This window comes from Protomyctophum bolini (genome assembly GCF_963924005.1).
Source record: "Protomyctophum bolini genome assembly, chromosome: 14".
Taxonomy (NCBI): domain Eukaryota; kingdom Metazoa; phylum Chordata; class Actinopteri; order Myctophiformes; family Myctophidae; genus Protomyctophum; species Protomyctophum bolini.
The window spans coordinates 1,516,869-1,533,053 of record NC_137875.1 but is presented as its reverse complement, the minus strand read 5'-3'; the positions used below and the strand labels follow the sequence as shown (position 1 = coordinate 1,533,053).

At 47.4% G+C, this 16,185-nt stretch overlaps 1 protein-coding gene across 1 annotated transcript in view; it reads left to right on the top strand.

The window, feature by feature from the left end:
• dlk2 (delta-like 2 homolog) overlaps window positions 1-15,032 on the top strand; it is a 25,683-nt gene extending 10,651 nt beyond the window's left edge. Inside the window, exons 2-7 of the mRNA XM_080782086.1 lie at window positions 2,224-2,281; window positions 7,219-7,349; window positions 10,731-10,875; window positions 11,606-11,948; window positions 13,336-13,537; window positions 13,757-15,032. Of these exons, the coding sequence (XP_080638212.1) occupies window positions 2,224-2,281; window positions 7,219-7,349; window positions 10,731-10,875; window positions 11,606-11,948; window positions 13,336-13,537; window positions 13,757-14,139 (1,262 nt within the window). The 3' untranslated portion in view covers window positions 14,140-15,032. The remainder of the gene's footprint in view (window positions 1-2,223; window positions 2,282-7,218; window positions 7,350-10,730; window positions 10,876-11,605; window positions 11,949-13,335; window positions 13,538-13,756) is intronic.
• Window positions 15,033-16,185: the final 1,153 nt, after the last annotated feature.

The following is a 16,185-nucleotide window of genomic DNA, read 5'->3' as shown; positions in this document are numbered from 1 at the left end:
GTTTCATGACATAGAACCTTTTTTTTTTACCTTTTATTGAAAGGATAAGCCCCTTGAGATGTCGCATCTCATTTTAGAGGGGGTCCTCAACACAGATACATTGTACAATACAGTTCACAAAGCAATACAACAGTACAACCATACACACACACAGGACAAAACAAGACAGAACAAAAGCTCTCCCAAAGATAGCTCCCACCCCACTGTTTCAGCCCTAAATAGCAGAGTTCATATGGGGGGGAAAATAATATATATATATACCATTTGCACAATAATATATACTCCACTGTACGGTGTGTACGGTGACTATATTTGTGATGTATTACCATGTTTTAGCTTACTGTATAAATCGCTGTGGATTACGAGCGTCTGCTGAATGCCTAAATTGAAATAGTGAATTTCAGTACGTCCTAAATGGTAAATGGTGCATTTATATAGCGCCTTCATCCAAGGCGCTTTACATAGATGGTGCATTACATTCACCCATTCACACACCTTTACATAGATTGTGCATTACATTCACCCATTCACACACACATTCACACACCTTTACATAGATTGTGCATTACATTCACCCATTCACACACACATTCACACACCTTTACATAGATTGTGCATTACATTCACCCATTCACACACACATTCACACACCTTTACATAGATGGTGCATTACATTCACCCATTCATACACACATTCACACACCTTTACATAGATTGTGCATTACATTCACCCATTCACACACACATTCACACACCTTTACATAGATTGTGCATTACATTCACCCATCCACACACACACATTCACACACCGATGGCAGAGGAAACCATGCAAAGGCACCAACCAGCACATCGGGAGCAATTTGGGGTGTTCAGTGTCTTTGCTCAAGGACACTTCGACATGTAGACAGGAGGAGGAGGAGGAGGAGCCGGGATTCGAACCGCCGACCCGTGGCTCATTGGACGGCCCGCTCTACCTCCTGAGCCACAGTGGTCCTATTGAACAGGACTCCACTCTGTATCTGTACAGTAATACAGTCTATTGAACAGGACTCCACTCTGTATCTGTACAGTAATACAGTCTATTGAACAGGACTCCACTCTGTATCTGTACAGTAATACAATCTATTGAACAGGACTCCACTCTGTATCTGTACAGTAATACAATCTATTGAACAGGACTCCACTCTGTATCTGTACAGTAATACAGTCTATTGAACAGGACTCCACTCTGTATCTGTACAGTAATACAATCTATTGAACAGGACTCCACTCTGTATCTGTACAGTAATACAATCTATTGAACAGGACTCCACTCTGTATCTGTACAGTAATACAGTCTATTGAACAGGACTCCACTCTGTATCTGTACAGTAATACAATCAGAGCATGAGGTCCCAAAACAACCGCTTCAGGGCCAGCGTTTACCGAAGCAGCCCTTTGAATTCCTCAACTATTGACACCAGCATTCCTACCGCACCACACACACACACACACACACACACACACGCACACACACACGCACACACACACGCACACACACGCTCGCTCGCACGCGCACACACACGCACACACGCACGCTCGCACGCGCACACACACGCACACGCACACACACGCACACACACACACACACGCTTGCACGCGCACACACGCACACACACACACACGCACGCACACACACACACACGCTCGCAGGCGCACACACACACACGCACGCACACACACACACACACACGCACGCACACACACACACGCACGCACACACACACACGCTCGCACGCGCACACACACAGTGGAGACACACTCTAAACATGACACTTGAAACAATGCTGAACTAAATGATGAGTTACACTGCTGTTTGTTTCACTGAGTTATTCAACAACACACACACACACACACATGCACGTGTGCACACACACACACACACACACACACACACACACACACACACGCTCGCTCGTGAATCTATTCCATTGTCTCCTTGCTCTCTTTGTCACTCTCATTCTGTCTTTTTTACATTATTTTATACTGTCATTATTGTTGTCTATGCTGCTGCATTGTCTGAAGGACTTTTACTGTTATGTACCTGAACACAGGACAATAAAGTTTTACTCTTATTGTATACACAGGATGGAACGATACGGTTCTCAATACCGCCATCGCAATGCGCTCCATCCTGGTGTTATGGATTATGATATTAATCATAATGTATGTTGTGTCTTACAGGCTCTAACTGTACGTGCAACATGAGCAACAGTCGCTGTGACGAGACCGGAGAGTGTCGGTAAGAACTCGTCAAAACCACACAAAACAAGTAGACACACACACACACAGAGCTAGCCCTAAGTGACCATTCCAGCTCTGCAACTCTGAGTGTTAAGACCGATTCATAGTCCAGTTTTAGGTGATACGGTGACCACCGAAAACTACAACATGACGTCACTGAGCCGCGGTGGTAAGAGACTCACCGCTCACCCCAAACACATCTCTCTGTTTTTACTAAAACTACAACATGACGTCACTGAGCCGCGATGTTAAGAGACTCACCGCTCACCCCAAACACATCTCTCTGTTTTTACTAAAACTACAACATGACGTCACTGAGCCGCGGTGGTAAGAGACTCACCGCTCACCCCAAACACACCTCTCTGTTTTTACTAAAACTACAACATGATGTCACTGAGCCGCGGTGGTAAGAGACTCACCGCTCACCCCAAACACATCTCTCTGTTTTTACTAAAACTACAACATGACGTCACTGAGCCGCGGTGGTAAGAGACTCACCGCTCACCCCAAACACACCTCTCTGTTTTTACTAAAACTACAACATGACGTCACTGAGCCGCGGTGGTAAGAGACTCACCGCTCACCCCAAACACATCTCTCTGTTTTTACTAAAACTACAACATGACGTCACTGAGCCGCGGTGGTAAGAGACTCACCGCTCACCCCAAACACATCTCTGTTTTTACTAAAACTACAACATGACGTCACTGAGCCGCGGTGGTAAGAGACTCACCGCTCACCCCAAACACATCTCTCTGTTTTTACTAAAACTACAACATGACGTCACTGAGCCGCGGTGGTAAGAGACTCACCGCTCACCCCAAACACATCTCTCTGTTTTTACTAAAACTACAACATGACGTCACTGAGCCGCGGTGGTAAGAGACTCACCGCTCACCCCAAACACACCTCTCTGTTTTTACTAAAACTACAACATGATGTCACTGAGCCGCGGTGGTAAGAGACTCACCGCTCACCCCAAACACATCTCTCTGTTTTTACTAAAACTACAACATGACGTCACTGAGCCGCGGTGGTAAGAGACTCACCGCTCACCCCAAACACATCTCTCTGTTTTTACTTAAAACTACAACATGACGTCACTGAGCCGCGATGTTAAGAGACTCACCGCTCACCCCAAACACACCTCTCTGTTTTTACTATAACTACAACATGACGTCACTGAGCCGCGGTGGTAAGAGACTCACCGCTCACCCCAAACACATCTCTCTGTTTTTACTAAAACTACAACATGACGTCACTGAGCCGTGGTGGTAAGAGACTCACCGCTCACCCCAAACACATCTCTCTGTTTTTACTAAAACTACAACATGATGTCACTGAGCCGCGGTGGTAAGAGACTCACCGCTCACCCCAAACACATCTCTCTGTTTTTACTAAAACTACAACATGACGTCACTGAGCCGCGATGTTAAGAGACTCACCGCTCACCCCAAACACACCTCTCTGTTTTTACTAAAACTACAACATGACGTCACTGAGCCGTGGTGGTAAGAGACTCACCGCTCACCCCAAACACATCTCTCTGTTGTTACTAAAACTACAACATGACGTCACTGAGCCGCGGTGGTAAGAGACTCACCGCTCACCCCAAACACACCTCTCTGTTTTTACTAAAACTACAACATGACGTCACTGAGCCGCGGTGGTGAGAGACTCACCGCTCACCCCAAACACACCTCTCTGTTTTTACTAAAACTACAACATGACGTCACTGAGCCGCGGTGGTGAGAGACTCACCGCTCACCCCAAACACATCTCTCTGTTTATACTAAAACTACAACATGACGTCACTGAGCCGCGGTGGTAAGAGACTCACCGCTCACCCCAAACACATCTCTCTGTTTTTACTAAAACTACAACATGACGTCACTGAGCCGCGGTGGTGAGAGACTCACCGCTCACCCCAAACACACCTCTCTGTTTTTACTAAAACTACAACATGACGTCACTGAGCCGCGGTGGTGAGAGACTCACCGCTCACCCCAAACACACCTCTCTGTTTTTACTAAAACTACAACATGACGTCACTGAGCCGCGGTGGTAAGAGACTCAACGCTCACCCCAAACACACCTCTCTGTTTTTACTAAAACTACAACATGACGTCACTGAGCCGCGGTGGTGAGAGACTCACCGCTCACCCCAAACACATCTCTCTGTTTTTACTAAAACTACAACATGATGTCACTGAGCCGCGGTGGTGAGAGACTCACCGCTCACCCCAAACACATCTCTCTGTTTTTACTAAAACTACAACATGATGTCACTGAGCCGCGGTGGTGAGAGACTCACCGCTCACCCCAAACACACCTCTCTGTTTTTACTAAAACTACAACATGACGTCACTGAGCCGCGGTGGTGAGAGACTCACCGCTCACCCCAAACACACCTCTCTGTTTTTACTAAAACTACAACATGACGTCACTGAGCCGCGGTGGTGAGAGACTCACCGCTCACCCCAAACACACCTCTCTGTTTTTACTAAAACTACAACATGACGTCACTGAGCCGCGGTGGTAAGAGACTCAACGCTCACCCCAAACACACCTCTCTGTTTTTACTAAAACTACAACATGACGTCACTGAGCCGCGGTGGTGAGAGACTCACCGCTCACCCCAAACACATCTCTCTGTTTTTACTAAAACTACAACATGATGTCACTGAGCCGCGGTGGTGAGGGACTCACCGCTCACCCCAAACACACCTCTCTGTTTTTACTAAAACTACAACATGACGTCACTGAGCCGCGGTGGTGAGAGACTCACCGCTCACCCCAAACACATCTCTCTGTTTTTACTAAAACTACAACATGACGTCACTGAGCCGCGGTGGTGAGAGACTCACCGCTCACCCCAAACACATCTCTCTGTTTTTACTAAAACTACAACATGATGTCACTGAGCCGCGGTGGTAAGAGACTCACCGCTCACCCCAAACACATCTCTCTGTTTTTACTAAAACTACAACATGACGTCACTGAGCCGCGGTGGTAAGAGACTCACCGCTCACCCCAAACACATCTCTCTGTTTTAACTAAAACTACAACATGACGTCACTGAGCCGCGGTGGTAAGAGACTCACCGCTCACCCCAAACACACCTCTCTGTTTTTACTAAAACTACAACATGACGTCACTGAGCCGCGGTGGTAAGAGACTCACCGCTCACCCCCTTTAAAAACTAAAGAATACCTTGTTGTTTGATTGGATAAGATTGTATGACTGTATTTGATGTTGGTACCATTAGGAGAGCTAACAGACAAACGTCGATCAAAATAACAATTATTCTACATTCTCTAATTGTGTTTAGACTTCTTTGTAAATGAAGTATAATGCAGATGTTTAACAATAGTTTGACTCTTCACGGGTCCATTTGGTTTCATTTCACGCTCTGAAGAGTTAAAGACCAGTTGGTTATCAGCTCTCCATCATTTAGCTGTGGGACTTAAGGGACACAATGATTGACTGATCATGTAACACAATGTCAGCAGCATCTGGTGTGTGTGTGTGTGTGTGTGTGTGTGTGTGTGTGTGTGTGTGTGTGTGGTTGTCAGTGTGTTTATGAAGCCGTCAGGACACACAGAACAGGAATGTTCTGCATGGACTCACATATCTCTGATGCACCAACATGTCTGTCTGTCACACTCTCTCTGACCGACCCTGTGGTGGAGGGGAGTGCGTGCCCGCCATCTAGTGGCCACAGTGATACATAATAACATGCAACTAGGGAAGGAAAGGTACTATGTTTACCCAGGGTAACTGGCCTAAGGAAAGGAAAGGTACTATGTTTACCCAGGGTAACTGGACTAAGAAAAGGAAAGGTACTATGTTTACCCAGGGTAACTGGACTAAGGAAAGGAAAGGTACTATGTTTACCCAGGCTAAGTGGACTAAGGAAAGGAAAGGTACTATGTTTACCCAGGGTAACTGGACTAAGGAAAGGGAAGGTACTATGTTTACCTAGGGTAAGTGGACTAAGGAAAGGAAAGGTACTATGTTTACCCAGGGTAGCTGGACTAAGGAAAGGAAAGGTACTATGTTTACCCTGCAGGGTAACTGGACTAAGCTCAATAACTTGTTTACAGCCAGGCCCTTCTCATAGAACATTTCATGGTAGCGGTTCAATGCCTTGCTCAAGGGCACTTCAGCGGTGGTAATTTTAACGTGCCGGTCTGGTGGATACGAACTATAGCGACCTTTCCGATATCAAGACCGCTCCGCAAACCGTTCGGCCACCGCTGCCCCCATTCTAGCCTGGCTCCGGACCTGAATCGCTACCATGAAAAAGTGAAAATTCAGACCGAGTGTCTGAGTGTCAGGCTAATGCAACTCCATACATGTGGGTAAACATCAGGCTAATGCAACTCCGTACATGTGGGTAAACATCAGTGTTGCCATCTCTGATTATTATAGAAGTCACAAATGGGATTATAAGATTAAGATATTAATAATCTCCCACTACACACCTCAGTCTCTGTAAACAACACTAAAGCACACGCAAGATGTATTTCTTCACTTTTGTGTATTTTTATTATTTTTTATTTGTTTAGTTTGTTATTCATGTCCTCACTGTATTGCTTTATTCACTGGCCTTTTTGTTATTATTTTAATGTCGTTTCACGCCTGAGCTTTTCTTTGGTCTGTAAAGCACTCTGAGCTGCATTTCATGTCATGAAAGGTGCTCTACAAATAGAGTTTTATATTATTATAATAATTATTATTAGAAAGGCTTGTTTTAGTTTGACCACGTTATGTTGGCTATTTACTTATAGGGCCAGAAATGGTCTAAATTGTACCTGTAATTACCTTGTAATTGAAAATGTGTGTGTGCGTGTGTGTGTGTGTGTGTGTGTGTGTGTGTGTGTGTGTGCGTGTGTGTGTGTGTGTGTGTGCGTGCGTGTGTGTGTTTATCAGGTGTGACCCCGGCTGGGATGGGGAGCGCTGTGAAGTGTGTGTGCACATGCCGGGGTGCGTGCACGGCTCCTGTCACCAGCCCTGGCAGTGCACGTGTGAAGCAGGCTGGACCGGACGCTTCTGTGACAAAGGTGACCAGACCACCACAAATCTTTACAGTAGAAATACTTTAGAATAGAACTACTTCTGTGACAAAGGTGACCAGACGACCACACATCTTTACAGTACAACTACTTTAGAGTACAACTACTTCTGTCGTTATTGTCAGGGAGGTGTCTCTGTGTCGTTATATTGTCAGGGAGGTGTCTCTGTATCGTTATATTGTCAGGGAGGTGTCTCTGTATCGTTATATTGTCAGGGAGGTGTCTCTGTATCGTTATATTGTCAGGGAGGTGTCTCTGTATCGTTATATTGTCAGGGAGGTGTCTCTGTATCGTTATATTGTCAGGGAGGTGTCTCTGTATCGTTATATTGTCAGGGAGGTGTCTCTGTATCGTTATATTGTCAGGGAGGTGTCTCTGTATCGTTATATTGTCAGGGAGGTGTCTCTGTGTCGTTATATTGTCAGGGAGGTGTCTCTGTGTAGTTATATTGTCAGGGAGGTGTCTCTGTATCGTTATATTGTCAGGGAGGTGTCTCTGTATCGTTATATTGTCAGGGAGGTGTCTCTGTATCGTTATATTGTCAGGGAGGTGTCTCTGTATCGTTATATTGTCAGGGAGGTGTCTCTGTATCGTTATATTGTCAGGGAGGTGTCTCTGTATCGTTATATTGTCAGGGAGGTGTCTCTGTATCGTTATATTGTCAGGGAGGTGTCTCTGTGTCGTTATATTGTCAGGGAGGTGTCTCTGTGTCGTTATATTGTCAGGGAGGTGTCTCTGTGTCGTTATATTGTCAGGGAGGTGTCTCTGTATCGTTATATTGTCAGGGAGGTGTCTCTGTGTCGTTATATTGTCAGGGAGGTGTCTCTGTATCGTTATATTGTCAGGGAGGTGTCTCTGTATCGTTATATTGTCAGGGAGGTGTCTCTGTGTCGTTATATTGTCAGGGAGGTGTCTCTGTCTCTGCGTTATTGTCAGGGAGGTGTCTCTGTATCATTATATTGTCAGGGAGGTGTCTCTGTATCATTATATTGTCAGGGAGGTGTCTCTGTATCGTTATATTGTCAGGGAGGTGTCTCTGTATCATTATATTGTCAGGGAGGTGTCTCTGTATCGTTATATTGTCAAGGAGGTGTCTCTGTATCGTTATATTGTCAGGGAGGTGTCTCTGTATCGTTATATTGTCAGGGAGGTGTCTCTGTATCATTATATTGTCAGGGAGGTGTCTCTGTATCGTTATATTGTCAGGGAGGTGTCTCTGTATCGTTATATTGTCTGGGAGGTGTCTCTGTATCGTTATATTGTCAGGGAGGTGTCTCTGTATCGTTATATTGTCAGGGAGGTGTCTCTGTATCGTTATATTGTCAGGGAGGTGTCTCTGTATCATTATATTGTCAGGGAGGTGTCTCTGTATCGTTATATTGTCAGGGAGGTGTCTCTGTATCGTTATATTGTCAGGGAGGTGTCTCTGTATCGTTATATTGTCAGGGAGGTGTCTCTGTATCGTTATATTGTCAGGGAGGTGTCTCTGTATCGTTATATTGTCAGGGAGGTGTCTCTGTATCGTTATATTGTCAGGGAGGTGTCTCTGTATCGTTATATTGTCAGGGAGGTGTCTCTGTATCGTTATATTGTCAGGGAGGTGTCTCTGTATCGTTATATTGTCAGGGAGGTGTCTCTGTATCGTTATATTGTCAGGGAGGTGTCTCTGTATCGTTATATTGTCAGGGAGGTGTCTCTGTATCGTTATATTGTCAGGGAGGTGTCTCTGTATCGTTATATTGTCAGGGAGGTGTCTCTGTGTCGTTATATTGTCAGGGAGGTGTCTCTGTGTCGTTATATTGTCAGGGAGGTGTCTCTGTGTCGTTATATTGTCAGGGAGGTGTCTCTGTATCGTTATATTGTCAGGGAGGTGTCTCTGTATCGTTATATTGTCAGGGAGGTGTCTCTGTATCGTTATATTGTCAGGGAGGTGTCTCTGTATCGTTATATTGTCAGGGAGGTGTCTCTGTGTCGTTATATTGTCAGGGAGGTGTCTCTGTATCGTTATATTGTCAGGGAGGTGTCTCTGTGTCGTTATATTGTCAGGGAGGTGTCTCTGTATCGTTATATTGTCAGGGAGGTGTCTCTGTGTCGTTATATTGTCAGGGAGGTGTCTCTGTGTCGTTATATTGTCAGGGAGGTGTCTCTGTGTCGTTATATTGTCAGGGAGGTGTCTCTGTATCGTTATATTGTCAGGGAGGTGTCTCTGTGTCGTTATATTGTCAGGGAGGTGTCTCTGTATCGTTATATTGTCAGGGAGGTGTCTCTGTGTCGTTATATTGTCAGGGAGGTGTCTCTGTATCGTTATATTGTCAGGGAGGTGTCTCTGTGTCGTTATATTGTCAGGGAGGTGTCTCTGTATCGTTATATTGTCAGGGAGGTGTCTCTGTGTCGTTATATTGTCAGGGAGGTGTATATTGTCAGGGAGGTGTCTCTGTATCATTATATTGTCAGGGAGGTGTCTCTGTATCATTATATTGTCAGGGAGGTGTCTCTGTATCATTATATTGTCAGGGAGGTGTCTCTGTGTCGTTATATTGTCAGGGAGGTGTCTCTGTATCGTTATATTGTCAGGGAGGTGTCTCTGTATCGTTATATTGTCAGGGAGGTGTCTCTGTATCATTATATTGTCAGGGAGGTGTCTCTGTATCGTTATATTGTCAGGGAGGTGTCTCTGTATCGTTATATTGTCAGGGAGGTGTCTCTGTGTCGTTATATTGTCAGGGAGGTGTCTCTGTGTCGTTATATTGTCAGGGAGGTGTCTCTGTATCGTTATATTGTCAGGGAGGTGTCTCTGTATCGTTATATTGTCAGGGAGGTGTCTCTGTATCGGCGTTAATTGTCAGGGAGGTGTCTCTGTATCGTTATATTGTCAGGGAGGTGTCTCTGTATCGTTATATTGTCAGGGAGGTGTCTCTGTCTCGTTATATTGTCAGGGAGGTGTCTCTGTATCGTTATATTGTCAGGGAGGTGTCTCTGTATCGTTATATTGTCAGGGAGGTGTCTCTGTATCGTTATATTGTCAGGGAGGTGTCTCTGTATCGTTATATTGTCAGGGAGGTGTCTCTGTATCGTTATATTGTCAGGGAGGTGTCTCTGTATCGTTATATTGTCAGGGAGGTGTCTCTGTATCGTTTGCAACAGTCAGTCCCTCATATATGATACAGTCTGTTGAACCTGTGGATTTGCGCCCTCTACCGATATTGACGTCAGACTTCGGTGCTCTATAGCTTTTTAAAATAAAGCACCATAGTTAGTTACATATTATTAATACATCTTAAACGTGTGCCTGTTTGTGTATGTGCGTGTGTGTGTGTGTGCCTGTGTGTGTGTGTGTGTGTGTGTGTGTGTGTGTGCGCTCCCTCCCAGACATCCATGTGTGTTCCCGGGAGCGTCCGTGTCTCAACGGGGCGACGTGCGTCACCGATGACCAAGGAGAATACTCCTGTCTGTGTCCTCAGGGTTACCACGGTGACCACTGTCACCTGAGGACGGGGCCCTGTACCCAGAGACGGTCAGTCACACCCCCACGCCGTCCACCCATAGGTCCACTAACCCTGGTCCACCCATAGGCCTCCCTAACCCTGGTCCACCCATAGGTCCACTGACCCAGAAGGTCCACTAACCCTGGTCCACTCATAGGCCTCCCTAACCCTGGTCCACCCATAGTTCCACTAACCCTGGTCCACCCATATACCTCCCTAACCCTGGTCCACACATAGTTCCACTAACCCTGGTCCACCCATATACCTCCCTAACCCTGGTCCACCCATAGGCCTCCCTAACCATGGTCCACCCATAGGTCAACACTAACCCTGGTCCACCCATAAGTCAACACTAACCCTGGTCCACCCATAGGTCAACACTAACCCTGGTCCACCCATTGGTCCACTAACCCTGGTCCACCCATAGGCTTCCCTAACCCTGGTCCACCCATAGGCCTCCCTAACCATGGTCCACACATAGTTCCACTAACCCTGGTCCACCCATATACCTCCCTAACCCTGGTCCACCCATAGGCCTCCCTAACCATGGTCCACCCATAGGTCAACACTAACCCTGGTCCACCCATAGGTCAACACTAACCCTGGTCCACCCATAGGTCAACACTAACCCTGGTCCACCCATAGGTCAACACTAACCCTGGTCCACCCATAGGTCAACACTAACCCTGGTCCACCCATAGGTCCGCTAACCCTGGTCCACCCATAGGTCCGCTAACCCTGGTCCCGTCCCCCCCCCAGGTCTCCGTGTAGGAACGGGGGTCAGTGCGAGGACGACGGCGGTTTCGCGTCCTCCCTGCGCTGCCGCTGCCTGGCGGGCTTCGCGGGCGCCCGCTGCGAGAGCGACCTGGACGACTGCGCCATGACGCCGTGTGCCAACGGCGCCACCTGCCTGGACGGCGTGAACCGCTTCTCCTGCGTCTGCCCGCGCGGCTTCAGCGGGCGCTTCTGCACCGTCAACCAGGACGACTGCGCCAGCGCGCCCTGCCGCCACGGGGGGCGCTGTCTGGACCGCGCCGGGACCTTCCGGTGCCTCTGTCGGCCCGGATACTCCGGAACCACCTGTCAGGACCAGGTCTGGAAGGTCCGTTTACTTTATTTTTACTATTACTATTATTAAGGGTCCAAGCAGTCCTGAAGGGAATTGGTTTTTGTCTGTTTTCCGCCAAAAATAGCAGTTCTGGCTGAATCATGCAGTCGTTTTTTTGCAAAACTCGGCAATATGGTAGAGGGCCATGCCAAACGGTGACGATGCGAAGCCCATGACCATTGGCCAAAGGGTGGCGCTATAGCACTCAATTGAAAATGCAAACTTTGAACGCACATATCTCATGAACCGTTTGACCGTCGGCAGTGACACTTTGATAAGCATACGAGTCTCCTCATGCCTACGTTTGACCTCTCACCTTTAGATCACCCGCCCTTAAAATGTATCTCCTCCCAGGATCTTTGATCAAAATGCACGAAAACTTCTACACGTGAACTCTGGACCAAAAGTGAAAAAATAAGTTTATATGAGCCAATGAAAATAGCTGTTGTGAAAATTATTCTTCTGCCCCTAATACGTCATACATGCAGGCAATAATTCATGGCACTTGTTTCCACATCTGTCACTTTGACTCATGGGGAACACATCTGTCACTTTGACTCATGGGGAACACATCTGTCACTTTGACTCATGGGGAACACATCTGTCACTTTGATCAGTAAGCTCTGCCCTCAGACTTTCCGCCACTTTGAGCAATTTGAAAAAAACGCTTATACCTGATTTTCTGCCTGAGTCTTTGAGCAATTTGCGTGAAACGTTCTACACACAATCTATGGACCATTATCTGAAATGACGACGTCTGATGCCCTGCTACTGAACGGACATTCCGTTGCAACGCTTGCTATCACAATATTGAGCAATTTTACACTTATTTTAACTGTAAAATATCACTTACACCCCATTTACGTTTAAGAGAGAATTCCAGACCAGTGTTTTTCTTACCGTAATCTGATGTTATTGTATCCAACAACCAGTGATAGAGGCTGAAAGAAACAACCCAAAACCACAACATTAGGAGCGGACTGCAGCTCAGAGTACTGTATGTGCACTGGGTCTTATAGCGGACTGCAGCTCAGAGTACTGTATGTGCACCAAGGTTCACCTTGTTACAGAAGCCCCTTTGGGACAAAACACTGTGCAGTACTATTCTGTCATTATGAAAGACAGACGTTATTGTATAATAATAACGACAGATTATGGTGGGAGGCATACTTTGGTCCGACATATCATTGGTTCGAAGGAGCATTGGTCCGACTCGGGAGAGGGTTGCGGGTTAGGTTAATGTGTGCTGCCCCCGTGCTCGCGGTTATGGTTAGGGGTGAGGGTTTGGGGTATAGCTAGTCGATCGGACCAATGGAATGTCGGACCAAAGTATAGTAACCGATTATGTTAATATAATTATTCTCCTTTAATCAACTTACAGACTGTAGTACATCCCGCCGCCGACGAATCACAAGGACGGGGACACGTCGGAGTGACGCTGGGACAGCGAGATCACAGAAGCTCCACTAATGGACAGCGAGATCACTGGACGACGGCCACCCGGAACGCCACCAATGGACAGCGAGATCACGGGAGCACCACCGGGAACTCCACGCACACTAGCAGCAGTAGAGATAGTAGTAGTAGCAGTAGCAGAGATAGCAGTAGCAGTAGCAGAGATAGCAGTAGCAGTAGCAGAGATAGCAGTAGCAGTAGCAGAGATAGCAGTAGCAGAGATAGCAGTAGCAGTAGCAGAGATAGCAGCAGTAGAGATAGTAGTATTAGTAGAGATAGTAGTAGTAGAGATATTAGCATTAGTAGCAGAACTAGTAGCCACAGTGCTAGCGGTACCAGCAGTAGAGATAGTAGCATTAGTAGCAGAACTAGTAGCCACAGTGCTAGCGGTACCAGCAGCGACGGCGGCAGACTGCTGAAGATCTCCGTGAAGGAGGTGGTGACGGAGCGGCGGTCCTTGGGGGTCTCCGAGGCCCAGCTGGTCACCATGCTGGTTCTGGGCGGGATGACCCTCACCGTGGTGCTGCTCACGGCCGGACTCGTGTCCCGCGGGCTCTGGTACCGCGCCGGGGGGGGGGATGGACAACACGCCGCGTCGTCAAGGCAACAACAACAACAACAACAACAGCAGCAGCAGCAGAGTGAGACGATGTGCGCAGAGCACAAGATCTGCTTCCTGTCGTCCGGACAGGAAGTGGAGAAGAAGAGACTCAACACCGAGGTCATATAGGCCTTCACGCTCGAGCACGGACACTGCTGTGATTGGCCAGTGCACGGACACTGCTGTGATTGGCCAGTGCACGGACACTGCTGTGATTGGTCCTAACTCTGTGGAGCAAAGTTCGCTCGCGCCAGAACATGACTTACTATTCTGTCCGTATCGGGTCGCTGCGACGGCTAAGTGAACTTTGACAATGTTTGACAGACGTCGTGGCTAAAGTTGTCCATTTACTCAAACGCGATCGAAGGCCGTTCTGCACTCGCGTCATGGAGGTGGTGAACTTCCGTCGCGACGATCTCGTTGCGCGGCGGCTACAGAACGCTGGGTTCTCAGAGTGGGTGCCGTCCGTCCGTGGCGCGGCTGGCGCCCTAGGGGTGCTGTGAGGTAACCTGACTCTGCCAGTTGGGGGCGGTATTGGGTAACCATGTTCCCCAACACAGCATCCATCTGAGATCGCTCAGGGGATTGAGCTAACACCGAACCGCTCCCGGTTCGAACCAATCAGCGTGAGCTAAGGGCGGGATATGTGCGAAACCGGATGTCTGGGGAACATGGTTACTCAATATGATTGGTTGTGTCTGCACGCCCACACGGTGATAGACAGACGGTCCCATCCAATCATCTGCCAAGTATCTTGAAAAAAAGGAACAGCCCCGTCATCGAATTGGCTCCCGAGATCCCGGATCCCAATAAGCTGGGAAACAAACTTGTGTAGCAAGCTTCTTGGATCTGGCAGCGTCAGGTTAGCCGTGAGGCCCTAAGGTGCCGTGACGCATGTCCAGGGAAGGGTTGTCTCAGAATACTTTTGATACTATTTGGAATTCATCAAAGTCACTTCAGTATATCCCCTTAGACCCCTCTAAGCTTAGAAAGACAGACCACCAAACCTCGCCATCAAAAACAGCATAATTATGCACTCTGTAGAGAATCAGAATCAGAATCAAACTCACATGCCAGTTACATGAACATTCTGGTATTCTCACATGCCAGTTACATGAACATTCACTGCTTTTTCTTCAACACAAAGTTTGGAGAGGGGAAAAAAAACTAAAACATTGTACAGTATGTGTTATGTAGTTTTGACTGTTTTCTTATAATGTTTTTTATATAAATCTGGAGAATGCACTGAAGACACAGAAATGTGTATCTACTGTCTATACTCTGCTGCCTGATGTTGTCTAAATATAATATAATATATTGGTGTAATTTATTATTTGTGGAAGGTGAATGTGACGTCGGGGGAATCTTATTTTTTATACGGCATTGTGTACAATAAATGTATGTATGTGTTTCTGATACATGATGGGCGTGTTATTGTACCAACACAACACTGAGCTATGTCAAAGTCATACGATTAGTCACACACGTTACCGCATTTGACGCATCTCTTGGGAGCGCTGAGCTGCAGCCAAGGAGCGCTGAGCTGCAGCCAAGGAGCGGTGAGCTGCAGCCAAGGAGCAGTGAGCTGCAGCCAAGGAGCGGTGAGCTGCAGCCAAGGAGCGGTGAGCTGCAGCCAAGGAGCAGTGAGCTGCAGCCAAGGAGCAGTGAGCTGCAGCCAAGGAGAGGTGAGCTGCAGCCAAGGAGAGGTGAGCTGCAGCCAAGGAGCAGTGAGCTGCAGCCAAGGAGAGGTGAGCTGCAGCCAAGGAGCGGTGAGCTGCAGCCAAGGAGCGGTGAGCTGCAGCCAAGGAGCGGTGAGCTGCAGCCAAGGAGCAGTGAGCTGCAGCCAAGGAGAGCTGAGCTGCAGCCAAGCCACGCTCGGGAATCATTTGATTAGTTGATTTGTAGTAGATTCCAGTAGAACTAAATGTTAGGGAGGGACTAGTGGAGAAGAGATCCAGTAGAACTAAATGTCAGGGAGGGACTAGTGGAGAAGAGATCCAGTAGAACTAAATGTCAGGGAGGGACTAGTGGAGAAGAGATCCAGTAGAACTAAAAATGTCAGGGAGGGACGTTAGTGCAGAAGAGATCCAGTAGAACTAAATGTCAGGGAGGGACTAGTGGAGAAGAGATCCAGTAGAACTAAATGTCAGGGAGGGACTAGTGGAGAAGAGATCC